The sequence below is a fragment of the Indicator indicator genome, chromosome 9, assembly GCF_027791375.1.
Source record: "Indicator indicator isolate 239-I01 chromosome 9, UM_Iind_1.1, whole genome shotgun sequence".
In the NCBI taxonomy this organism is placed as follows: domain Eukaryota; kingdom Metazoa; phylum Chordata; class Aves; order Piciformes; family Indicatoridae; genus Indicator; species Indicator indicator.
Genome location: NC_072018.1, coordinates 28,564,301 through 28,591,459, shown reverse-complemented (window position 1 = coordinate 28,591,459; position 27,159 = coordinate 28,564,301). Strand labels below are relative to the sequence as shown.

The 27,159-nt window shown below is 47.5% G+C and overlaps 1 protein-coding gene across 1 annotated transcript in view; it reads right to left on the bottom strand.

Moving 5' to 3' along the window:
- Positions 1-4,337: 4,337 nt before the first annotated feature.
- Positions 4,338-27,159, bottom strand: part of ASXL2 (ASXL transcriptional regulator 2) — an 87,916-nt gene continuing 65,094 nt past the window's right edge. Inside the window, 7 exon segments of the mRNA XM_054383460.1 lie at positions 4,338-6,860; positions 9,929-10,628; positions 12,144-12,249; positions 13,259-13,355; positions 17,365-17,528; positions 19,438-19,578; positions 23,577-23,703. Coding sequence (XP_054239435.1) covers positions 4,446-6,860; positions 9,929-10,628; positions 12,144-12,249; positions 13,259-13,355; positions 17,365-17,528; positions 19,438-19,578; positions 23,577-23,703 — 3,750 coding nt within the window. The 3' untranslated portion in view covers positions 4,338-4,445.

Here is a 27,159-nt window from a genome sequence, read left to right as displayed (position 1 = left end):
CCAAACAGCTGAGTCTAAGCAAAACTCCCAAGTGAAACTAAAGTTTGTCCAGGGCTTCAAGCACCTCCGGTGAGACATTTCAGTGAAGGGGCTGCTGGCCTTTCAAAGGAAAACAGCCCAGCTTGTTTAATTTCTCCAAGCCATGGTGCTCCAAGCACAGTCTGCCACCAGAGCAATGGTGAGTTCTGTTCCAGCCTTACCACAAGCCTCTCACACCACTGCCACAGTGAAGACTGACCACTTCCAGAGAAGATGGGAGGATGCCTGGGCCGGGCTGGTACTCCTCACCCTTCTGGTGGCCTGCCACACTTGAGTGGTTCAAATGACCCATCACATTGAGCCTGCCTGAAAGAGAGGAGCCCAAGTCCTGCTCCCATCCCACCACTGCCTGCATGCCAGGTAGGACCCAGCCCCAGGATGGTTGTGGCTGCTTCTGTAGCAGCATGAATTTCACCCATCAGAAGTAACAACCTGAGGATACCTCCTGCCTGCTAACACCCTGACCAGGATCTTGCTGTCCCATCACCTATTTCTTACTATCATAATAAAGACAGAACTCCACTGACCAGCACTAACTGCTGACTATTTTGGTCTTTCCTTTTCATTTAAGAAGGGACAATAAAAAACTCACACTTACCAACCTGTCTCAAACCCTGCACTCAGAGCTGCGTTCACTGCTCCTCTACAACACAAACCTGGGAGATTCTGTACTGGAAGGTTAAATTCTGTTGATCAGACTGAGTACCTTGTTCTCACTGCAGGACCTGGATGTGGTCTGAAGGGAAAAATTTAAAACTGAGTATCTTTCCTTACTCAAGTTGCTGAAAACACCATCTCTCAGACTTTTTTTTTGTAACAGCATTTACTATAGTGCTGTGAATTTACTACCCAGCAAAACAAAATCTAACACTTTATGCCACAACATCCCTTTTACTCATAAATCCAGTGTGAAGCAGGTTTTACCACCTTGCTGGAAGGAACAGCAGGAAGGTGGGATGATGGGAAGAGTGGAGACTGCTGCAAGGAGCCTCAGCAGCAGGGCAGCAGCAGGCTGATGCCACTTTCTATGCAGACTGCAGGATTTCCCTCTTCTAAAGCCCTCTGTGCCATAACCAGCACTGTAAAACATGCAAAGCTTTCAAGGTTTTACTTCACCTGAACTTCAGAGACATTATCACACTCAGCCCTGTAATTTCTAACGATTTCCTAATTAATTCCCTCTTGCAAACCTCTGGAGTCTGTTCCATCAAGCTGCACCTCATAGCTCAGAACTTCTGTTAAAATCAAAGAAATGCAGTTAAAAGAATTTATTTTCTTAAAAAAAGAAATAGAATAAAAGTAGCCCAACAAAAGTGCTGAGCTGTTAAAATACAACTAAGGCACTGAACAGAGTTGTAAACTTCCAATTTTGATGCAAGATGCCTACACTGTCCACAACATGCCTGGAGACACCAAGGTCTTTGTGGTCACTACACATCTCAGCCTGGGACAGCGATGGCCCAGCAGGTGCATTCCTGCAGGACCATGCATAGAGCAGCAGCTTCTTGCTCTGCCAAAGCAGATGCTCAAGAGGTGCATGTGGCACAGAAATCCAAACCCACGCACTACAGAGCTGTAAGATTCAAAAGCAGGAAACAGCTGGGACCACAGCCAGGGTTCAGGACTGTTCTAGAAGATGCCAAGAGCAGCCTGTCCAAGGGGCAGCTTCAGCAGGTTGAAAAGCCTACAGGGACCAAGATCACAGCCTGCTGCTCCCTCATCATCTTCTTCCTCTTAAGCACTCTTGTCAACCTAGAAAAATTACACTGATGAAAGTAAAGGTGTGAACAGAACCAATCCAATTATGCCAGCAAAGCCTCTCTGCTCTTATTTGGGGCAGTAAATGACATTTTCAGTTTGTTTTGTAACTAGCAACAATCTTTAAATTGGATTATACTGGGAGACCTGCCTCAGGGAGGACTGACAGCGTCTGAGGATTGCACTGCTGTCACTTGTGTCATGTCCAGACAAAACTTGAGTTCATCAGAAGTGGACAGACTCTGCTCTTAGTGCTGGGCTCCCCAGGGCACACAGCTTGAAACCATTTCACACCACAGCCTAGGATGTAAGAAAATGGCAAGAATTCCTCAAAGAGCACTGGAGATAGAGGCAGGCAGCGATGGGATGCTGCCCCAATCAGTGCTGATGGATAAGTCAACCCAGGGAATGAGATTATCCCTGTTACAGCACCTGGGGATGCAACGGGAGAAGCCAGTCCATGTTTGGTGGTCTGCCCCTCACACACGCAGGTGGCAGAGGGAAGGTAGACAGACCAGGAGGTGTTTCTTGGGCTGCAACCCCCACCAACATGTGTGCAGCATGATGGAAAAAATGGAAGGAATTTTTGAGCAGAATTTGAGATTTCAGGCTTAGATTTTTAAAAAATGGGTTTATTTCTAACACTTATATCCTCTCCTCCACTGGATGTCAGAGCAGTGCTACGCAGTCAGAAAGCAGAAGTCACAGCTCACCAGTGAAGTTAAGATGAGCAAAATGGAGACCAAGCTGCAGCTCTGGTTAACTCACACCCACGAATCCTGCTCTGGAGGACACCATGCTCTGCTGGGCAGGGAAGGAAACGTTTCTGTTACGACGTGATGAAGTCTGTGACTTTTCTTTATGGTTACCGAATAAATCACCACCTGCCCCTTAATAAAACACACTGCTTCACAGGCAATGCTTCCTGAGCTCTGCCAGCAGCATGCCAGGTTCTGGGGCAAGGGAGAGGGCAAGGGAGAGCAGTAGCACAGTCAAAGGGAGAGGAGAAAGGCTGAGGACCCCTAGCTCACCCAACAGATGTCCCACCTCTTCTGTTAATATTGCTTCATCTTAAAAAGGCCTTTGGATTAAAAGTGAATTCAGTGCTTTTCCATCAAAAAGATACATAGAACTGTTCCCTGACCATGATGCAGTATGGCCCCCACCCACCCCCAACAGCAACAACATGGGACTGGAGGTGACTGGTGACTCTGATGTTCTTTGTTTCAGAAGAGAAACAACGGACAGACGGTGGATGTGATGCAGACGTGTTGTGAGACATGGAAGCGCAGCTCAGCCTGTGCTTTGTTTGCCAGCCTGACACCTTGGTTCCTCCCCTTGAGAGCAGAGGACCCCTTTGCAGCTGCTTCCATTAATCCAAGTGAATGCATTCCTGAACACCCAAAGGGAGTATGAGCAGCACTAGCTGTGTCCCACCACTACGCACAAGTTCCACGCACCCCCTTCCAGTCTTCCCCAGCCCTCAGCTGGGCAAAACCCAAGCTGAGTCAAGCCTGATTTGGTATTTTAAACACAAAGAGACACCCACAGCAGGCTAACAGCAAGGCCCAACAAGACACCTGCGTTCCTTTCCCTATGCTTAGCTAAATATAAAATCTACAGAGCTCAGAGAGGTCTGACTGCTGCAGGGGCTGGAATGAGCACAGTTAAGAAAACAGCAGGACTGATGGTGACACTGAGCGCACTTCGCTCTCATCATGTGCTGTGACAGTGGATGGTGATCGGGGATGGCACCTTCCAGCTCCCTCAAAATGCCTAAGAAAGCAGATTTCTGACAGTCCAAAAATGAAATGTGGTTCAGCACATATTTGTGACCTCTGCTTTAAATGGTTCCTGGGATTACTGATAATCAAGGTTACTGAGTTGCTTTAGTGAATTAGATCCTGAATCCTATGGTTAGCACAGCTGCAATTTTCTGTATTTACCAGGAGCAAATCAAGACACTCAAACAAGGTCACTGCAGCTGCCTCCTTGACAAAGGGGGACAAGCAAATTAAAACCACCAGCCCATACTGCACAACCCAAAATTCCTTCTGGAAATGCCCTGCTCACAAGGCAAAGGCAACTGCTTGAAAGGCTAGCGCAAGGGCCTCCCAGTTCTGAACAATCTGAGCTAAAATTCTGAGCCAGGCAGCAAGCCCAGTCAGGGCTTTCCACTCTGGTGTTTGTTATCATTCAGCACAAACGTTCAGTTGCTTGATTACCCAATTTTTCTCTTTGCCCAGAGAAGACCGACGCCAGGCTAAGGTTTTGCCAGGGGTTTGTTCCCCACCATCTAGAGCAGAGCTCAGCAAATGTGCTGAAGAGCAGGAAGGAGTTAATGAAACTGCAGTACAAGTCAAATACTACCTCCTAAAAGATTGAAAAAATATTTTTAAACAAAATAATGTGACGTATTTACATAATTCCTTAAGTGCAAACTCTTGTCACAATTCACGTAGTTGAGCTGAGTTTAGACTCACTGTACAAGAAGGTGCTCTTTCTGTAATGAAAGAAGAACTCTACTCTGTATTCCTGATTCTGTAACGTGTCTCTTGTGCAAGGCAGTAAATTTCCTATTTCTTCCCAACGTAATTCCTAAAGCAAACCCAACATCAAGCCATCTACTTCCCCACTTCCCGTCCTGGTTACCGCACGACAAGGCAGGAGACACAGAGCTTAGAGGGGCCAATGCAATCGTCATGGCAGAAGGCACCGCAGCCCTTGCACATGATCATGGCTTTCAACCTGCAGTAACATTTGGAAGGGGAATCCTCCATGCTGCTGTCTTCAGCGAAGGTTTGAACGGGGATGGGTTGACTGTGGTTGCCAGAGTTCATAGCTTGGCTGGTGGGAATGGTGGTGACAGTCACAGAAAAGGACATGACATTCCCCATGCTACTGGACAACTGATTGCACTCAGACAGCCCAGTCATAAGAGACCCTTGGTTCACGTCTGGGGAGGTGGAGACATTTATTGTGCCACTGTAACTGGGCCCAATGAGCTGTGGGGCAGCATTTCCAGACAGCTTTGGAGGGTGTGAAGGAGAGAGCAGCGGAGGCTGCTGCTGCCCAGAGTCTGAGGACGGTACAGAAGGACTGAAAAGCTCTGGACTGCCATGCATTTTCCCCCTCATTGCATGTGCCACCTGCTCTTGGGCAGCCTGAATAAAATCTCGTGCTAGCACAGTCCCATCAAAGGCCTGAACATTCTCCTTGCTGGCTGCTGCTTGCTGTGACATAGCTGCTTCCGTCTTTACACCCTTCTTAGTAAGGGTGCTGTAATCTGGAGAAGTCATGCTATGAGATACCTGGTCTTTTTTACACTGACCAGAAGCCTGCAAAGCCTGGGGCTCCTCTTTTACACTGATATGTTCCTGTTCATCACCAGTGCTCTCATCATCTGCATCTCCTTCCTCGCTGCTACTGCCATGGCCAGCTACCTCCTCACGTTCCCCACACTCCGGTTTTAGAGCATCAGCAGGACTGTTCAGGCACAAGCGGCTTTCAGGGTTCAAGGAGAAGCCTCTCCTCAAACTCTCTGAACCACGACCATAGGTGGAAATGTTGAGCAGATAATGACCAGACATAGCAGGCTTGGATGTCCTTCTGCCCATGAAACCCAACATAAATCTCTGGCTGTTGGAGCTGTTTTCTACCTGGAAGCCTGAGTGAGTGAGATTCAGCGGTGAAGGCTGAAGGACTGGCAATAAATTCTGCCTCTGGACCCTCTTGATAAGAGTCTGAAGAATCTGCTCTTGGGTTGTCTTGCTGAGTGCCTCATGGCACTGCTGCTGCTCAAGACTGGGCTCCTTTCCTGAGGGGAGTGGAAAGGTCCTTTGAACGTGAGGCAGAGGCCTGTTCTGGCAAAAGATCTTCCCCAGCTGTGGTGTGGGTAAACTGGATTGTCTTTCACCACCCTCAGGTCCAGTGCTGTTCCCTATTACACTTGTAGCACTGGCTGCTGCTGCTGCCCCTTTTTCTTCATGAGGAGCTAATGGGATAGTTTTCATTGCTGCTTTGGTGAGAGGCTTCGGCAGGATTTGCTCCAGAGGGACATTCTTGCCTTGAAGAAGTTGGGTGACCAAAGGGTTGTTAGCAGGAATACTGGAGCTTGGTTTTGGGAGGGCTGCACTTGAACTTGGATGAGTTTTAAGGCTAGGCACTGCTGACAAAGTGTGAGAGGGTGGGACGGATGCAGCAGACAGGACCACACCTCCAGCCTGGCCTTCTGAACTCACAGATGTTAGCAAAGACATTGGAGGGGAAGGAGATTTGCTTTTAGAAACATCTAAGCTGGTCCCTCCTAAGGCTGTAGGTGTTACCTTAGTTAAGTTTGTGTTGGGATCCGCTGTGGATACTGTGATGCAGACTGTTCCATCCCTGACAGCTGGTGCCCCACAGGCCTGGCCTGGGTCTGCTGGAGCAGAAGGTGCTTTCTCTTGTTTGTCTTTGCTACCACCATACTGGGAGCTTGAAGTCTGACTCACAGCCATCCTGGGAGGGCTCTGCTTTAACCTGCTGGCTTTCTCTAATGCCGGTGCCGCGGATGAGGAGGGGCTGGTGCCTGTATTGCTGGCCGGAGCTCTGGACTGCAGTGTGGAAGTCTGCTGTAGTTGTGCTCTAGAAGAATTGTGAGGTGGTGCCTGGTCTGTGGCCTGGTTCTCCACTTGGCTGTGGGTCCCTGGACAACAGGGAAGAAACCTTCTCGAACTTCCCCCGCTTCCAGTTCCTGCCAGTTCCAGTGCATTTCCTCCAGTTCCAGTTGTGTTGGTTCCACCTGATGTTGTGCTACTCTTCTCTCCTCCACCTCCTGGTGGGGCCCCACCACCTCCCGGTCCAGGCCCCGGGACAGCTCCCCCGTTGGAGGCAGCGGCGGCAGCGGCGGCGGCAGCGGCAGCAGCTGCTGCCCTCTGAGCCTTGGCTTGCTGGGCTTTTGCCTTGATGTCTGCCAGAGTTCTGGCCCCTGTTCTTCCTGGACTGGTAAGTGAGAGTGGGAAACGTACCCTGGGAGAGACCTGGCCCGCAGGAAATGGCATTGGGGAGATTCTGGAGACAGGAATCTGAAACAGAGGAGGAGAAAAGCGCAGCTGAGATACAGGAAACATTCAACCCACATATTTCAGAACCTTCCAGTCTACAGCTGGGGCCTTAGAGAAATAGCTGTAGTGTTAGAGAAATCTCTCATCTCCCTCATCTGAGGCCAGTTATAAAAGCCCTGTGTGATCTTTTGGTGTCAGGCAGACCTGTTCTAAGTTTATTTCAATCTGAGGGACTCACCTGCAAGCTCACCCCTCACAGCTACAGGCAAGAGAACATTGTACACCACAGCTCAAAGCCTAGCAAGCTCACTCAGAAAAATCTGTAAGGTTATTCTGGACCTTGGTGCTTATAGTCCATCATTCTTGCAGCCTTTATACACTTGGAGTTTATACCCTTTAAAAGTTTGTGTCACCATTCTGCTTGATCTGGCACTGCTCTTCCACTCCTGTGCATTTAGACTTGCCATTGTACAAATAATGAGCCTTTTGCTGTGTATCTGGGGATAAAAGGCCAATGTTTGAGTCCTTTCTTCTACAAAATACTCTCAACTCCCCTCATCATTCCTCTTTACTTTCAGTTAGCATTCATTCTAGATGTAAGTGATGAGAGCAGTGCGCTGATGTCCACAGAATCCCAGCACAATGGGGTTGGAAGGGACCTCTGGAAATCATCTAGTCCAACCCCCCTCATAACACAGGGTCACCCAGAGCAAGTTGCCCAGGACGGTGTCCAGACAGGTTTGGAACCTCTCCATAGGAGTTTGCATTTGTGTACTTCCTAGAATATAAGAGTCTTAATAGGAAAGTAGAATTCTTAGGACATAGAGAAACACAGGGATTAAGCAGATTTCTATTTCTCACTTCTGCCCAACACCCCAGTCAAGGGAGCTGAACTTTAACCAGAGAAAATTCTATAGAAAAAGAACAGTCCCCATTCTACAGACATCAAATTTTGCTATTCATAGTCACAGATGACTGTAAAACAAAGAGTTCCTGTGTTGGTTCATCCATTTCACCTGGCCAGGCTGGAGAGTTGGGTATAAGGAAATCTCATGAAGTTCAACAAGGGCAAGTGTAGGGTCCCTGCCCCTGGGGAGGGATAACCCCCTGCATCAGGACAGGTTAGGGGTTGACCTGCTGGAAAGCAGCATTGTGGAGTAGGACCTGGGAGTGCTGAAGGATAAGTTCCCCATCAGCGAGCAATGTGCCCTTGTAGCCAAGAATCATAGAATCACAGAATCATAGAATCAAGAAGGCTGGAAGAGACCTCAAAGATCATCGAGTCCAACCTGTCACCCGAAACCTCATGACTATCTAAACCATGGCACCAAGTGCCACATCCAATCCCCTCTTGAACACCTCCAGGGATGGTGACTCCACCACCTCCCTGGGCAGCCCATTCCAATGACCAACCACTCTCTCTGTGAAGAACTTTCTCCTCACCTCCAGCCTAAACCTCCCCTGGTGCAGCTTGAGACTGTGTCCTCTTGTTCTGGTGCTGGTTGCCTGGGAGAAGAGACCAACCCCCTCCTGGCTACAACCTCCCTTGCTGTTGTAGACAGCAATGAGGTCTCCCCTGAGCCTTCTCTTCTCCAGGCTAAACAGTCCCAGCTCCCTCAGCCTCTCCTCACAGGGCTTGTGCTTAAGGCCTCTCACCAGCCTCGTTGCCCTTCTCTGGACATGCTCCAGCAATTCAACATCTTTCCTAAACTGAGGGAAGAAGAAGGCCCTAGCGAAGCCACATCTGCAGTCCTGGGTCCAGTTCTGGGCTCCCCAGTTCAGGAGAGACAGGAAACTACTGGAGAGAGTCCAGCAGAGACTAGAAAGATGTTGAGTGGACTGAGGGATCTGTCTGACAAGGAGAGGCTGAGAGACCTGGGGCTGCTTAGCCTGGAGAAGAGAAGACCGAGAGAGGATCTTCTCAATTTTTAGAAATATCTGAGTCAAGAGGATGTCTGAGCCTGACTCTTTTCAGTGGTACCCGGAAACAGGACAAGGGGCAACAGGCACAAACTGACACCTAGGAGGTTCCACCTGAACAAGAGGTGAAAATTCTTACCTTTGACAGTGCCAGAAGCCTGGACCAGGTGCCCAGAGGGTTTGTGGATTCTCTTCTGGAAAGGTTCCAAACCCACCTGGAGATTGCAGCCCTGGGTAACCTGCTGTGGCTGACCCTGCTTTAGCAGGGGAGTTGGACTGGATTATCACCAGAGGTCCCTTCCAACCTCCACCACATCTGGATTCTAGATTTACTATGAAGCACTGAGCACAACATTACTAAAGAAAAAATCAGTGGTACCTGAACATGTGCAATCTTGTAACTGTTTCCTGAAAGACTATCAAATGCCCAAACTGAGTGTGCTTATTACTCACTCATGGAGTATTTCCAAGCAGTTTAGTAGTAGGTGTGTGGTCTATTGTCCAGACCAAAATTTGGAACATTTCTTCTGTGCTTTGTTTCCATCTGCCCTATCCTAGTGGCAACTGTTTGCCTGCTTCCTTTCCTATGTGGGCTCTCACTAAGACTCAGCAGATAAAGGGCTTATGAAGCTGAGATGTTCCCCACAACAGCCTTTCTCTGCCACCCAGTCTGTACTATGCTGCATTCAGCTGGTAGAAATGAGAACTGCATTAGGTATAGTTGGTGAATAATTTAATTTCTGGGCTTGACATAATGGAGGAAGCTGCAACAATGTTCTTTCCTGACCTGTTACTGTACTGCTGGCGATACCTCCACACCTGCAAAGTTCTCAGCACTTCTGGGCTACAATCTACTTTGTTACAGTCTCACAGTTACAGCTGCCCCTGGCTTCCACCATGAACTCAGGGCTCCCAGTTATGGGCAGTCTTGGGCTTTTGCACAACTGTCCAAGCTTCTGCCCAAGAGATCTTTTAACAGATGCGTGTGTACAAGAGAGGCCTAATCCAAGCCATGGTGATTAGCAACCAGCCTTCATATCTCCATTGCTGCAACAGACAGGCAACAATCTGCAAACACAACCAGGACTGACAAAGGGTTTCTCTGAGAGCCACCAGCAGAACTGAGCCATCTGGGGCCACTCCACATTTCTGGCTTTGTTTCTCCTTACCTTGAGTGGGGGTACCCGTGGCACCTGGGTCCCCACGGCAGGAAAGGACTGTGGCTGGGTGCGAAACGCTTGGTGGTGCTGGCAGCTCTCCACCATGCGTGGCTTCTTCTCAGGAGTGGTGAGAGCTTCCTCACGACTCTCTAACTTCCTCTTATGGGCTTCGATGCTGACGTCCATCTCTTCATTTACAGGGGCCTTCTTTTCAGGTGTTTCTGGAGTCTTCACTGGACTTTTCATGTTTGCTACAACTTCCCCTGCTTCAAGGCTCTTTGGTTTACTTGGGGCCAGGACTGAGGTACTGACGGTCCCTTTCACAAGCACCTCCTTGGAGGCAGTGTGCTTTCTCTCTTCTTCAGGCTTCTGACCAGCAGCAGCTTCTGGTTTCTCTTGAACGGGTTCTCCTTGGACCTTCTCTTTTGTAGGGAGTGAATGGTCACTGGGTTTCACTGGGGAAACCGAGGCCTCTGCAGGTTTGGCTGGTTTTGGCTGCACATCCTCTCTTTGTTCCTCTCTTTTGATGGTTGGTGCTTCGTGGACTGCTTGTGCTTTAGACTCTGAGGGAGATGTCACCTCCTCTTCGAGTGAGGCCAGAGAGGCTGCCACGTGTTTTGGCTGTTCAGGCACTGGATTTTCAGTCTCTGGCTCGGCAGGGCTGCTGTTTGCCATCAGTCTCTTAGACTCTTCAAGACTTAGTCCAGAACTATCAATAAAAACAGAGTATTTTGTAAAACGTTCTTGCAAAAAGCATACTATCAGTACAAAAACAGAGAGAAGACTCTCCACAGAGCACACCCTAAAAAAATGTGTCTCAGAACTAAATATATGCCACTGTCTTTGAAAACCTGTGTCCATGTAAAGATAAGGAAAAACTTTTTCACTGTGAGGATGACAGAACCCTGGAACAGGCTGTCCAGAGAGGTTGTGGAGTCTCCTCTGGAGACATTCAAACCCTGCCTGGATGCATTCCTGTGTGACCTACTCTAGGTGATCCTGCTCTGGCAGAGGGGTTGGACTAGATGATCTTTCAAGGTCCCTTTCCAACCCCTAACATGCTGTGATTCTGTGAACTGTTGGTACTTCCACCTGGAACAGAACTTAATAGCAACACTTAAACCACCTAAACAAAACTTGAGGAACACAGGTGAGATCTCATCCTCTACCCAGAGAACTACCAATTTTCCAGGCTGCAAACCAGAAGAATTTGGCCAACAGTAAATACTCACTTTATTGGTCATCACAGACATATCTCTGCAGCACATGAACACCTCCCATACTGTGTGCCTCTGACTAGAGCACATATGGTAACATTTGGAGAAAGGGATGCTCCCATCCTTACAAAGTGAATTTCATAGAATCATAGAATGGCTTAGGTTGGAAGGGACCTCAGAGATCGTCTACTCCAACCTTGCTGCCATGGGCAAGGACACCTCTCAACTAGACTCAGCTGCTCAAAGCCTCATCCATCCTGCCCTTGAACAACCCCCAGGGAGGAGGCATCCACAACCTCCCTGGACAACCTATTCCAGAGTCTCACCACCCTCATACTGAAGAACTTCTGAAGCTCATCTCCAAAATGATGGGAAAGTCTTGAAGGAAAAAGCAGCACAGAATAAAAGCCTTGCAGACTGGGGTGTATAACTGAACACATCTCCTATGGAAGATGTGGAGAAACACAGAAGATTCTACCTAGCAGGTGATTTGCTGCAAGGCAGAGTAGGCTCAACCACCACCTGTGGATCGCCAGGATCCTGACTCTAGAAGAGCCATGAGAGGAGAGCATCTCAAAGTATCTTAGCAAGGAGCGGGAGAAGCTGAGATGTAAAGTCTAAAGGACATCATCACCTAAGGAAAACAGTGCTACAGTGGTTAAAGAATCACAAAATCATAGAATGGTTTGGGTTGGAAGAGATCTTACAGACCACCAAATTCCAACCCCCTGCCATGGGCAACCTGTTCCAGTGTCTCACTACCCTCATGGTGAAGAATTTTTTCTTAATGTGTAATCTAAATCTTGATTAGGAATTAGTTCTAATTAGCATTAGAAATGACAGCAAACAATCACTTCTGACGTAGATTACTCAGTTCTGGGGCAACTTTTTCAGGTTTCAGGACTAAAGAAACATAACACTTCTTTATGGACAGCAAGCTATAAATGTGGCAAGAGGTACATCTGGGCAGACAATGCAAGGGTAAACAAGGCAGGTGATTTCCTTACCTCTGACCATAATAGCTCTCAAAAAAATGTTCCTTCCACAGCTCAACCTTCTTTTCCTTTTCTATTTCTTGACGTATTCTTAGCTGCATTTCTGGGGTGAATTCACCTGCAAAATGCAACAGAGGATATCTTTTAAAAAGCTATGGATAAAATGAATGACAGAATCCCAGAATGGTGAAGGTTGAAAGGGGCTTCTGGGGATCATCTGGTCTAACCCTGCTGCTAAAGCAGAGTCACCCACAGCAGGTTGCCCAGGATCACAGTGTCCAGATGGGTTTGGAATTATCTCCAGAGAAGAAGGATCCACAACCTCTCTGGGCAGTCTCTTCCAGGGCTCTGGCACCCTCACAGGAAAGATCTTCCTCATGTTCAGGCAGAATCTCCTGGGTTCCAGTTTGTGCCATTTGCCCCTTGTCCTGTTGCTGGGCACCACTGAAAAGAGTCTGGCACATCAATTTGCTCCCCACCTTTTAGCTATTGATGAGCACTGAGAAGATCCCCTCTCAGTCTGCTCTTCTCCAGACTACACAGCCCCAGGTCTCTCAGCCTCTTCTCATCCAGAGAGAAGCCTCAGTTCCGTTAGCATCTTTGTAGCCTCTGCTGGACTCTCACCAGTAGTTCCCTGTCTCTCTTGAACTGATGTGCCCAGACCTGGATCCAGGACTCCAGATGCAGCTTCACTTGGGCAGAGTTGAAGGGGAGAGCAGTCTCTCCCTGGACCTGTTGGCCACACTCTTAATACACCCCAAGAGACCACTGTCCTTGGTCACAACAGCACGCTTGCGCACTTACTTTCTCTACTGGGCTTAGCAGTGGGTTCATTTAGCTACCAGAGCTTGAGGACATCACATCTCTATTGTCAGTTCAGTGAGATCTTAGACCCATTTCTCCTTCTTTTCTCATCTCTTCCAGGGACTTGCTCATTTTTTCACGTTAGGTTCAGAAGATAACTCCTTACTCCAGCCCTCTCCGTGGCCTCAAGATGACACAGATCTAGGCTCTGTCACTTCAGTGCTTCAACTTCTTCACTAAATATCACATTTTACACATTCCCCAAAGCATTCACTAGTTGAAAGCCTTCTAGCATTTGGCTTCATTTTCTTAGGAGGTTTTACCTTCTGACAACCTCTCCTTCCAGCCCTGGGCAGCTGAGGTGAAGAACTCATTGTTGAGCGCAGAGCCACTCAGCTTCATCAAACCATCTGCCCCAACCTGCAACACAGGACAAAGGAAACAGCATTAGCTATCTGGAAAGGCAAGTGCCACAAGCTGTCACCTCAGACCTGAAAACAGAGCAGGAGTCCCAACACTGACACAAATCTCTTTGGAATTTCTTTAACTCACGCAGACCTAGATAATCACTCTTCTTAAGGCTGTGTTGAGCCAAGCCTGGGATCCAGGAGGCTGGAGTAAATGTTCCTCACCCTTGCTTCAGCCCAGCTCTCTGTGGTCCTGCTGCTGCACAAACATGCATGAGCAGCAGATGGTAAAGGTGACAATCACAAGGAAACAGAGCAGCATCGCCCCTGAAAAGTTTATTTACATGCTCTTTCCCCTCCAGAATTAACATTGCCTGAACTACCACACAAAGCAACAGCTCTGCTGTCTTCTGGCGAATGTGAAGTGCGTGAAGGAAAAGCAAGGACATAAAAGGTATCATAAAAAAGTAAATTTCACAGAGCCCCAGCACAGTGGGAGTTGGCAGGGAGCTTTGGGGATCACCTAGTCCAACCTCTCTGATAAAGCAGGGTCACCCACAGCAAGTTGCCCAGAATTTTATCCAGGAGGGTTTGGAATCTCTCCAGAGAAGGAGACTCCACCTGTCTGAGCAGCCTCTCCCAGGGCTCAGTGACTCTCACAGGAAAGAAGTTTTTCCTCATGTTCAGATCGAACCTCCTGGGTTCCAGTTTATGCCTGATGCCCCTTGTGCTATTAGTGGGCACCACTGAAACAAGTCTGACTACATCCTCTTGACCCCTGACCTTTAGCTATTGATCAGCATTGAGAAGATCTCCTCTAGGTCTGCTCTTCAGCAGGCTGAACAGCCCCAAGACTCTCAGCCTTTCCTCATCAGAGAGATGCTTCGGTCCCCTCAGCACCCTTGTAGCTTCTACTGGAATCTTTCACCACTTGTTCTCTTGAACTGGGGAGTCCAGAACAGGACGCAAGACTCCAGATGTGGCCTCACTCAGGCAAAGTATAAGGCAATGAGAACCTCCCTGGACCTGCTGTTCTCACTCTCCTGAATGTACTCCTGACCACTGGCTTTCTTGGCCACAAGAGCACATTGCTGGCTGATGAGGAACTTGGTGTCCACCAGCACTCTTCTCTGCAGAGCTGCTTTCCAGCAGGTAATGTAGATGTATGTATTTGAAATGCATGCAATCATAACCATGGATGCTCCAGGAAAAACAGGGACAAATGTGGCTCAAAACCCATGCCTTTGAAGTATGGCTAACCAAACAGGGCAGTCATGCTGCAGAGCAGGATATGAAAGAGAAAGCCTGAGGGTAAGACTAGAGCAGAGCATGGTGGGAAATTATAACCAGGGTTAGAGAACAGATGTCAGGTTTGCTTTTGCTCCTTATCCCACAGCAGTAGATTTCTCTACCAGAAACACAAAAATACAGGTATCACAGAATCACAGAATACATCTGTTTGGAAGAGACCTCAAAGATCATCCACTCCAACTGTTGACCCAGCACTGAAGGGTCAGCAATAAATCATGTCCCTAAGTGCCCGGTCCACAAACTGCAGGGACAGTGACTGCACCACTGCCCTGGGCAGACCATTCCAGTGTCTGAGAATCCTTTCAGTGAGGAAATATTCCTTATCCAGCCTAAACCTCCCCTGGTGCTGCTTGAAACCATTTCCTCTAGTCCTTGCTTGCCACCAAGGAGAAGAGGCTGCTCCCTCCTTGCTCCAACCTCTCTTCAGGTAGTTGTAGAGAGCAATGAGGCCTCCCCTCAGCCTCCTCCTCTCCAGACTGAACAACCCCAGCTCCCTCAGACACTTCAGGAAAACTTGCAGGGAAAAACCCAATATTTTTCCAGTTCTTGTATAAATGGTAAGTCAGAGCAAACAAGCAAAATCAAACTGTCCAAATGCAAGATACATCTGCTTTGCACTGAGATCTGTGCAGCAAACCTGCAGTGGTGCAGGGTTAGGTAGTACACACTGCTTCTCCTGAGGCAGCATGTGTGGTAGAGGTGATTAAAGTGATGGAAGTGACCTAACAGAGGGTTTTGTAAGTAAAAGGTAGTTGCAGGCTTTCCCAGTAGGAGCAGCTGTTACAGGGATTACAAAAGCAGAGCTGTTACTTCCCAGCCCAAATCTCCCTTGATTGACTACAGGCAGCAGAATTCCCATGCCCTACTGCAGATAAGGTGTTGCCTGTTCCTTGTGCTGGAGGACAACTACTGCAGGGCTGACCAGACCTCAAGGTGCCCAGAAGCAGCAGCTATAACAGCTCAGAGTCACGGCCAAACAAAACACAGATGTGACCTTTCACAGCTGGCATGTCCAACACCTTCACCTCTTCTGTTTGCTACAGCAGAGCCTGGCATTTTCTAATGCCTGACATTTTCTAACAGCCAGGCAATATTAGTCAGTTAGTCAAAATTTGTTCTCAGTCAAATTCTAACTCAATTTAAGGACAATTAAACTTGAAAGTCAGGCCAGAAATGTCTTACCATCTGCTCTGTGGTTCTTGCCAGTAAACTCCAGCTGCAAACTCAACCACATCATATTTTGACACATACCTAATTATGACAAAAGGCCACAGGATTTCTAATACAATTCCTTCAAATATTTATTGAATCAGCCTTGGGCTAACAAGTCCCCAGTGGACACTGCGGGAAGATGAGAATTTATGAGACAACATGAAATGTCAGAACTCCTCCTAGCTCCAGAAGAACACTGGGCAGCACAGCATCCTCTAGCACAGAGCAGAGTGCAGCTGCCACAGCCATAGCTGTTACCAACATGCTGTGGGAACCAAAAGAGAAGCACAGCTGTGCAGATGGCTAGAACCCCACTAAGACAGATGTCTGTGCCCATGTGTCTAAGCCTAAGCTGCTGTTCCTTCTCAGTTTACAGTGACCAAGCCAGCCGTGTGTACAGAGGGGGGCACTCGGTTCACCTCATCCTGAAGCACAGACCTGTATTTGGTCACAGGCTCTGGATTGTTCCAACTGGATTTGTACCTGGACAAGCTGGAGAGCTGAGAAGAGAGGAACCTCATAAAGTTCAACAAGGGCAAGGGTAGGGTCCTGCACCTGGGGAGGATTAACCCCCTGCACCAGGACAGGTTAAGGCTCAACCACCTGGAAAGCCTCTTTGCAGAGCAGGACCTGGGAGCGATGGGGGACAAGAAGTTTCCCATCAGCCAGCAGTGTGCCCTCATCACCAACAAGGCAAATGCTCTCCTGGGGTGCATTCAGAAGAGTGTGGACAGCAAGTCAGGGAAGGCTCTCATCGCCCTCCACTCCATGCTAGTGAGGTCGTAACTGGAGTCCTGTGTCTAGTTCTAGGCTCTCTGGTTCCAGGGAGACAGGAAACTACTCGAGAGAGACCAACAAAGGCTACAAAAATGCTGAGAGGACTGGAGCATCTCTCTGAGGAGGGAAGACTGAGAGACCTGGGGCTGTTTAGCCTGAAGAAGAGCAGACTGGGAGGGGATCTTCTCAATGCTGATCTCTATCTTAAGGGCAAGGGGCAAGAGGATGTTGCCAGACTCATTTCAGTGGTGCCCAGAAACAGAACAAGGGTCAGCTGACACAGGCGGTTCCACCTGAACAGGAGGAGAAACTTCTTTCCTGTGAGGGTGCCAAAGCACTGGACCAGGCTGCTCAGAGAGGTAGTAGAGTCTCCTTCTCTGCAGAGATTTCAAGCTCACCTGGATTACAATCCCTGGAAGGGTTTAAAAGCCATGTAGATGTGGTGCTGAGGGACATGAATTAGCAGTGACCAGGCAGTTCTGGGCCTTGATGATCTGAAAGGTCTTTTCAAACCAAAATGATGCTATTAATTCTTTTTTTTTTTTTCCTGGTAGCAACAAATACCCAAACAAATCACTGAAGAATTTCCATTTTTTTTCCCCCACACGATGCACAGAAGAGAAAGTCCATCCCACTGGGTATCAGGGATGTCTGGTCCGAATTCCTTCTGGAGAAGCTTCCTGCTGACACCTAAGAGCCTGGCTTCTCTCCAGAGGACATACCTGCCTGTCCACCTCAGGCAGCAGCAGCAGCAGGCGCTGCTGGCACTCTGCAGGCAGGACGGAGAAGGTGTGCTTGTTGATCAGCGCCCGCAGGTTTGTGTTCACCAGGATGGAGTCGGGAGTCTCCACGTCGATTTCTGCACACTTGGCTCTCTTCAGCTGCCCTGCAATCAACCACAAGGACATGAGTGACATCTCAGCTACAAGACAATTAAAGGCTCCTTTTGAGAGGATCAAAACACCAGCTGAACAATCCTCTTCATACCTTGACTGGACACATTTGCCTTTGCACAAACAGTTAAAAACAAAGTGTGGGAGGGTGGTGAGACACTGGAACAGATTACCCAGTGAAGTGGTGGAAGCCCCATCCCTGGAGGATTTTAAGGCCAGGCTGGATGTGGCTCTGAGCAACCTCATCTAGTGTGAGGTATCCCTGCCCATGGCAGGGGGATTGGAACTAGATGATCCTTGAAGGCCCTTCCAACCTTAACAATTCTATAATTCTATGATTCCTACCACAGACCACTCTCATACCTAAGACATTGCAGCCTGCAGTTCAGCTCACTTCAGTTGGAATCCTGGCTAGCTGGGGACTGCCCAGGAGTCTTATCCATTAGGGCCTCTAGAACTGCTTTTAGAATCATAGAATGGTTTAGGTGGGAAGGAATCTCCAAAGGTCATCTAGTCCAACCCCCTCTGCAGCAAGCAGGGCCATCCTCAACTACATCAGGTTGCCCAGAGCACTGTCAAGCCTCACATTGAATATCTCCAGGGATGGGGCCTCAACTACCTCCCTGGGCAACCTGTTGAGTGTTCCATCAACCTCACTACCATGAGCTTCCTCCTAATGTTCAATCTAAATCTACTCTTCTCTAGTCTGAAACCACTGCCCCTCATCCTATCACTACAGACCTTCAGTCTCCATCCTTCTTGTAGGCCCCCTTCAGGTACTAGAAGATCACTACTAGGTCTCCCCAGAGACATCAGTGTTAAGTCTCTATCTAAGGTCAGTTTGCTCCTCAGGATTTCTTCTTGTATTTTCCTGTTTCATTCTCCACAAAAGCAATTTAGTAAAATTCATCAGCTCATTGTCCTTGTGTAGAAACCACAACAGTGGACAAAGCAGTAACTCTTTCTTCCCTTTTCTGTGCTCGAAAGTCAGCAAGTCCAGCATTAACCCTTACGCTGCAGCCAGCTTCATCCCCGTGCTGCAAATTCAGAATAGAACAGCCAAGAAAGCCTTTGTACTGTGCACTCTGTTTCCTTTGGACATATCCACTGCTTACTACTGGCAAAACACCCTGTGTTTGGAAGCTTAGATTAGAAGTGCATTACTAGTAAAATGGGTACTATGAAGACAGGTCATGCTCCTTCTGACTTCAGGAGCAACAGCAGTTATTTTTACAGTACCAGTACTTAACAAATGCCGTGGAGGTTTGTTTCATTAGGGTCAGTTTGCTCCATTAGAAGTTATTCAGAAAACAGCCCTGCAGGTTTATAATCTACTCAAGTTGCAGAATTCCCTTATTACAGAGGACAAATGGAATATGCCCTGAAAGGTGTCTGTTTTCAGCAGTGATACAGGAAATCTAGCATGACAGAGACCTGAGCATGTCCTTTAGTTCACTGAACTCAGTTTCTTTATTAGTAGATGTAACCACAGGTCAGGAGGGCTGAGAAAGGCCTCAGCTCAGTGAACGGGAAGGAAGCCAAATAGCAGTGGGGTCTGAGGTATAAAGACCTGGGAAGGATTTTTCTTTTTAATATTACCAAAGTGTCTCAAGTATATAGAGCCTGCTAAGTAATGCAGGTCCTTTTTTGCTTCTCAAATGGCAAGCTGCAAATGCACAGGTAGAAACCCTTGATGAGAAGAAAGGAGAATAGGTTTCTTTGCCTAAGTAAGTTTTGAATTATTTATCCTAATTCACACAGCACACTAGCAGTGTCTTCTAGAAGGGTCCAGAAGTCATGTTAGCAATGCAATTGATTACACATTGTAGCGCATTTTGCTCTTTAGGCTTTTGTTCTGTCATCAGAGCAACCAAATCCCCAGAAGCAGGAGCAATATCTTACTTGCATGGAGCCTGTCAGATCTCTGGAACGGTTTTTTCCCCAGCCCTGGCAAGGAGTTCTCAAGCTTGACAGAGGGAGAGGAACTGGAGGTGGAGTTCTGAGGGCTGCCTGACTGTCCATCCGACTGCTTTGCTTCCCAAGCTGCACAGGAAATGGAAACATTTAAAAACAGGGAAGTACAAAGAAATACCAAATCAGAGCTGTTTGGATTGAAACAAAGGTGCTTTAACATGCACACCCCAGCCTCAGCAGCTCTGGGACAAGCACTTCTAGGACACCTATGTTCCTTTGTTCTTGTAGCATGTGCTTCCCAATGCCTGAAACAGAAGATCCCTCTTATTTCAGATAGACACATGTTTCATTTATGGTTTGAGTCTGTTTCCCAGTTAGTCCCTTCTTATTTTCCATCTATATCCAATCCACTAATGACCTTGTTAAAATCACCTTTCAGAAGCAGCTTTAGGTTCTGTTTGAGTTCACTGCCATGAAAAATCTCCTCATGCTTCATGTGCAGTTTCTAAATGTTAACCTGCTGTTGCGGCTTTTGTTCTTTTAGGTCATGCTCAGTAATTCCTCTTCCTCTTTCACATACTCAAAGAGATACTTAAATGTCCTTCTCTAAATGCATTACTTAGGCAAACTAGACAGTTTTCATCACTATGATTTCTCCTTACACATCACTGTCACCCACATTCTAGCTTGCACAGCAGTATTTTTTCTGTCAGTGGAAAGAGCTTCTCCCTTAGGTTCTCCCTGCCTTTCTCTCCCTCCACCTAAGTGAGATGAATTAAGACCAAGAGCTGGTCTTCCCTCTGCTCTAAGTTTATGTTATAGCAAGTACTCAAGTATGGAAAGGTACTGAAGTCCAACACTGTGAAACTCCACAAGGCAAGTGATGAAGTCACAACCTAAATAAATTCTGGCTCTGCTTAATGACTGCACTAATCAATTCCTTCACCCACTCTGCACCACCTTTGTTGCCCATATGCCTCTTATTCTCCTCTCTGCCTGGTTCCTTTCCTCTCCCTTCTCTTCCTTACACCAACTGTTCCAGTTTTGACTAAATCCAGACGGTAGTGGTCCATGCCTCAATGTCCAGAAGGAGACTGGTTACAAGTGATGTCCCTTGAGGGTTCATACTGGAACCAGTGCTGTTTCGTATCTTCATCAATGACATGGACAGCGGTATTGAGTGACACCCTCAGGAAGTCTGTAACGACACCAAGCTGAGTGGTGCAGTTGACACATGTGAGGGATGGCATCCACCCAGAGTGGCCTGGACAAGTGGAGAAACTCCTGAGGTTCAACAAGGCCAAGTGCAAGGTTCTGCACCTAGGCTGGGACAACCCCCAGAATCAATCCAGGCTGGGGGCTGAAGGGATGCAGAACAGCCCTGTGGAGAAGGACTTGGGAATGCTGGTGGATGAAAATCTGGGCAGCAAATGGCAATGTGCACTCACAGCCCAGAAGCTGACCATATACTAGGCTGAATCCAAAGCAGAGTGACCAGCAGGTTTTGAGCCCCTCACTACAAAATCTGGAATATTTCCTCATCTCATGCTTGTTTTCTGTAGTGTGGAATTCTGTGGTTTTGTGTGTATGTGTGTGTGTTTATGCTCCCCTTCCAAATAGCCCTAAACAAATCCAAACCACAATTAGACAAATCTATCCTGTCCTGCTGGTTATACACAGCTGGAATGGTTCTTGTGACATCTGTTTAGACAAATGCAAGGTTGCAGCTATGTGCTGTAAAGCCAACTGAAGGAACAGCCATATTTATCAGCTCTACTTTATGCATCACTTAAAAGCAAAGTATTTAACAACTGATGAGGCTGCCTGTTGCTCTGACCTCCCTGCAGTCAGCAGAGACGCTCCCAACTAGATCAGGTTGCCCAGGGCTTCATCAAGCCTCACCTTGAGTATCTCCAGTCAAGGACTTCAACCAGCGCCCTGGGCAACCTGTTCCAGTAATCCACCACCCTCATAGTAAAGAACTTGTTCCTAACATCCAATCTGAATCTGCCCTTCTCTAGTTTGAAGCCATTGCCCCTTGTCCTGTCACTGCAGGCCTTTGTAAACAGACTCTCTCCATCCTTCCTGTAGGCCCCCTTCAGGTACTGGCAGGCTGCTATTAGGTCTCCCTGGCACCTCCTCTTCTCGAAGCTGAACAACCCCAGCTCCCTCAGCCTGTCCTCGTAGCAGACATCATCTTGTTTGGCTGAAATTCAGTCCTAAGCTGGGCTTGTGCCTCTTAACACCTGGTCTGAGAAGGAAGCCAAAATTAATCCATTAGGAAATGACACATTTCCCCTGGCACTATTAAGAAAATGCAGTGTCAGGTGTGTCAAGTCTTTAGCATGAAATAAGAGTTTAAAACCCTTTGGCAATTTCTTGCTAACCAGGATTAAACCTGAATGGTTCATTAGCACAACAGGCAGATATTGTTCCTGCAGGACCCCCATCTCCCGAGCCCCAGGAGGAACTGCATCTTCACTTAGAAAGGCAGGAACAGGGCAGACCAAAGAGGGACTGAAACAGGTGGGATAATTTGTAAGATTGTCAGCTAACAATGTGTGAGCGAACCACAAGGAGATGTGATGCTGAGGGACATGGTTTAGTGGTGGCCTGGCACTGCTGGGTTAACAGTTGGACTTGATGATCTTAAAGCTCTCTTCCAAACAAAATGACTCTGTGATTCTGTAATTCTAATGATGTAAAAGGCAGTAGGGAGAAGAAATCAAATAACCTGCACTCTGTGCCTGTGGTGGATAGGACAGGAAATCTTGGGTTTAAATCCAAGAAGGAAGAAAATATTCCAATTAGAGGCTAAGAAAAGCATTTTGAAGACAAAGTTAACAATGCAGGAAGGACAAGACTTGCTGGAAGTTCTTGATCTTGGCATCAATGGCATCTCTCAGAACAGACTGAAGAAAACACTTGCCAGGAATGAATGAATGCATCACAGATGTGGCACCGAGGAAAGAGCGTGGACTAGATAAGCTCTCAAGGGTACTCCTAGGCCTAGTGTCTGATAGCTCTATGAAATTTCTTAACCTGACTGGTCAATTTCAGCTAAATGACCACATAATTACACCAAGAACATGCAAGACCAAGATGTTTCTCATACTAGTACTGCTTCATTGCTGTTGTATAATCCTCTCTGGCCCCCTGATAAAGCAGGGTCACCCAGAGCAGGCTGCCCAATATCACGTCCAGGTGGCTTCTATTCAGAATGTATTCTAAACTGAATGCATTGTTAATGCACCTGTGTTGGGACAATCCCCAGTACCACTCCAGGCTGGGAGGATGAAGGGATGGAGACCAGTCCTGAGAGTAGCTGGAGGTGCTGCTGAGTGAAAAGCTGGACAGGAGCTGGCAATGCGCACTCACAGCCCAGAAGACAACTGTATCCTGGGCTGCAAAGCAGCTTGGCCAGCAGGTGAGGGAGGGGATTCTGCCCCTCTGCTCTGCTCAGACCCCACCTGTGTCCAGCTCTGGTGTCCTCAGCACAGGAGAGACTTGGACCTGTTGGAGTGGGTCCAGAGGAAGCCACAAGAATGATTCGAGAGCTGGAATCTCTCTGCTGTGAGGACAGGCTCAGAGAGTTAAAGTTGTTCAGTCTGGAGGAAAAGGCTCTGGGATGACCTGTCAGAACTTAAAGGGGCAAAGAAGAAAGCTGGGGACAGACTTTTTAGCAGGGTCTGTTATGACAAGACAAGGGCTGATAGTTGTAAACTAGAAGAGGGGAGATTCAGTCTAGACAGAAGGAAGAAATGTTTCAGGCTGAGGGTGGTGAGACACTGGCCCAGGTTTTCCAGAATGGTGGTAGATGCCCCATTCCTGGAATCATTCTAGGTGGGATTGGACAGGGCTCTGAGCAACCTGCTCCAGTTGCAGATACCTCTGTTCACTGCAGGGTGCTTGGACTGGATGGCCTTCAAAAGACTCTTCCAACCCAAACCTTTCTGTGATTCTATGGTTCTAACGAAAATCAAAGCCAGGAAAACAGAAGGTAGACCACTTCCGAAACAAAAAGAACACCACACATCTCTCACATCTCTCATCCCCTAAGAAGAGAAAAGGCAAGTCAGAGAGACAGGACTGTAAGAGACCATGTTGGGAGTGTGGCTGCCACGTACAGGATTTCGCAGGCGCGGGGCTGCTGGCTGCCTTGACGGCCTTCAGAAGGACGTGCTGGTTAGTGGAGACCGGCATGCCTGCTCTGCATTGCTGCTGCTGCTGCTTCTGCTGCTGCTGCTTCAAGGCCTGAGGAAGAGGACAGAAGAACATGAGCAAAGACATTCAAAATGCTCTTAGAAATTACTAGCACGCAGTACAAACTGTTTTACACCAACCTATAGCAGGGTTCCGATTCCAACTACATCAGAAGTTCAAACTGGCTTCTGAAAGACATTCAGTTCACACAGGACAACATCCACTTAAATACACCACTGCAAGCTGACAGCTTTTTCTACCTTGCATCTAAACCAAAAATTCTCATGGTTGCAGAACATCTTCACCTGGGTTGTTTCACAAAAAAATACTCTCCAGAGAATGCAAAAAGAAAGGATTCCAAATCTGAAGCTGGTTCACGAAGCAATTACATTATTACAGAAGCATTCAGGTTGGAAAAGACCCTCAGGATCACCAGTCCAACCAGTTACTCTACAAGGTTCACCCCTAAACCACATCCCCAAGCACCATGTCCAAACAACCTTTAAACACATCCAGGGCTGGGGACTCAACCACCTCCCTGGGCAGCACATTCTGATGCCTGACCACTCTTGCTGGGAAAAATTTTTTCCTAATATCCAGTCTAAACCTACCCAGTCATAGCTTGAGGTCATTCCCTCTTGTTCTATCACTAATTACCTGTGAGAAGAGACCAGCACCTCAACCTCAAATTACCACAATGTAATTCATTTCTGCCTCCCGGAGAACCAACTTCCTAAATATCTTCAACAGAGAGGTTAGTCATTTGGGAAAGACTTCTTTAATTAGGGCAGTAACAAAGATTAAAACACTCAGGGGAAGGAAATAAAATCCATTGTTTCAGAAAAGGCTGTTAAGATGACCAGAATAGAGCCTAAATGACTAAGATGAGGAAGTAAGGAGACATTTGGATAAACTGCAGCATTTACTCAAACCATGTTGTCTGTCTTCAGAAAACGAAACCCAAGCCCAAATGAACTAAACAGCAGAGTAAACACTGACAGATCAAATAGGCTGTGGAGCTGTGAAATAGAGAGCAATGGAAAATGTTGTGTTGCATACATACAGCTGAGTGGGACTGTTAAATAGAGATCACCATCTTAATTTACAGTAACAATAACAATCCCATGAATGCTCCAGGCTTGGGGCAGAGCAGCTGGAAACTGCCCAGCAGAAAAAAAATGGAGGTGCTGGTAGATAGGTGCTGGAAGGTGAACCAGTGTGTGCCCAAGTGGCCAAGAATGCCAACATCCTGGCTTGGATCAGCAATAGGCTAAGGCAGCAATCATCTCCCTGTACTGAGCACTGGTGAGGCCACGTCTGGAATCCTGCGTTCTGTTTTGGGCCCCTCACTCCAAGCGGGCAACAACGCTGGCAGAGAGTCTACAGCACAAGTCTTGTGAGGAGTGGCTGAGGAAATTGGGATTGCTCAGCCCAGAGAAAAGGAGGCTCTTGGGAGACTTCCTGGCTCTCTACAACTCCCTGAAAGGAGGCTGGAGTGAGGAGGGGCTTGGTCTCTTCTCCCAAGCAACAAGACAAGAGGAAACAGCTTCAAGTTATGCCAATAGAGGTTTAGGTTGGACATGGGGAACAGTTTCTCCCCCAAAAAGGGTTGTCAAACCCTGAAATAGGCTCTCTACGGAAGTGGTAGAGTCCCCATCCCTGTAGGGATTGAAAAGCCATGCACATGTGGTGTTGAGGGACATGGTTTAGTGGTGACCTGGCAGTGCTTGGTTAACAGCTGGACATGATGATGTTGGAGGGCTTTTCCCACCCTAATGATTCTGTGATTCTATGAATAGTAATATGCAGGAACCTGTAGAAAATCTGCCACACAAGGAGAACAGCAGACACACTAGCTCAGAGTTTGCAAAGACACAAAAGGATGAAGGTAATGAATGGACACTTTTGAGTCCTATTTTTCGGTATTAAATAGTTTCTATTTAGCCACTTCTACCACAGGTTAAAAAAAAAAGCATTCAGCCAAGCTGAAACACATCAGAATTGAAAATCAGTATGAGGAAATATCCTCTAAAATGCGTAATTAACCTCCCATTACTGAGATCAAAAGCTATTTAAAGAGAGAGATATCAAACGAGAGGCCTGGCACTCACACGAGTATCAAAAATCCATAAAGAAGTTCAGAAGGCTTCTGCAAATTCTTTGGTTTGAAGAGGAACCACAGGCAACAGTGAGCATCAAGAACACACAAGACTATGAAGACCACTAGAGTGTTCAGGAGGGTTGGACTAGATGACCTTTGGAGGTCCCTTCCTACCCAAACCATTCTATGATTCTATGAAATATTCAAGGGTTTGTATATTCTGTCCATCACCTATTCTCTGTGCTCTTTAACTGCTGCATTTTTATTGGCTTAGGTGAAACAAGTCTGCCTTTGCTCCCTCTGTCACCTCAGTTCTTGGTCATGCAGCACCCAAAGGTACCCTTGCCAATGGTGTCTGAGGGATGTGTGGGAAGAGGAGGAAGCAATAATTCATTAGATACTTCTTCTTAAATTCTTCACACTTCTGTAATAAGTGTTTGGGGCTTTCTTTAATAAATCCTCATCATCTCACTTCACCACACCCTGATTCCATCTTCTCAAACACCTCCTTGTAAATACTGAGCAGGGGTACAAGGCTCAGCTCTCCTGTGACACCCCACGCTACACCCAGTTCCCCTCAGCTCCAGCCAGGCAATCAGCAAAGCAGTAACTACCCTGCACCCACCAACTGGGCTACAGCTTCAGAAGCCTCTGGAAAGAGCAGAAGGTCTCTCAGATGGTCTCTTCTCTGGATCTCTCTCTCCAGAGGATCTCTCTGAGGGTCCCAAGAGGGTCTTGTCTCCAGAGACCCAACCAGCACCAGCCTACCAACGTGCCCTTCACCCTGACCTGCCCAAACACTCCCTCCCTGCCTGTATGCAGGAGTCCTTATTTTTTGGTTTGTTTGCCTGTAAGTTGTCCTTCGTTCTCCCCTCAATGGAGGGCAGATGTTCCTCAGCACACAGGTGCATTTGCACAAAGGGCAACTCTCAGGTGAGCCCCACTGTTGAGGTCAGAAACCACCACTTTATTCTATAGAACTGAAAAAGGAACATAATTCCAAATGGCACCAAAGAGCATCCTTAGCTCCATCTCTAACTATAATTTAAACAGAACTGTTGGGCCTGTAGTACCCACAGGCAGCTTATCAAGAGAGAAATCCAGCCACCCCCAGCTCCTCTAATCTCTGAGGACCAGCTAGAACACAAGGGAATGCAACTCTTACCAAGTTTATCCTTCTCTAAATGCAACAGGCTTCCACCTCTGAGCAAGCTGGGCCAGTGCCTCACCCACCCTTGGCACAAAACATTTCTTCTTTCTCTAAATCTCTTCTCTTTTAATTTAGAACCATCACCCCCTGTCCTGTCACAGTAGGCCCTGCTGAACAGTCTATCCCCAGCTTTCTGACACACCTCTTTAAGTACTGAAGGGCCTCAATCAGATGTCCCCAGACCCTTCTCATCTCT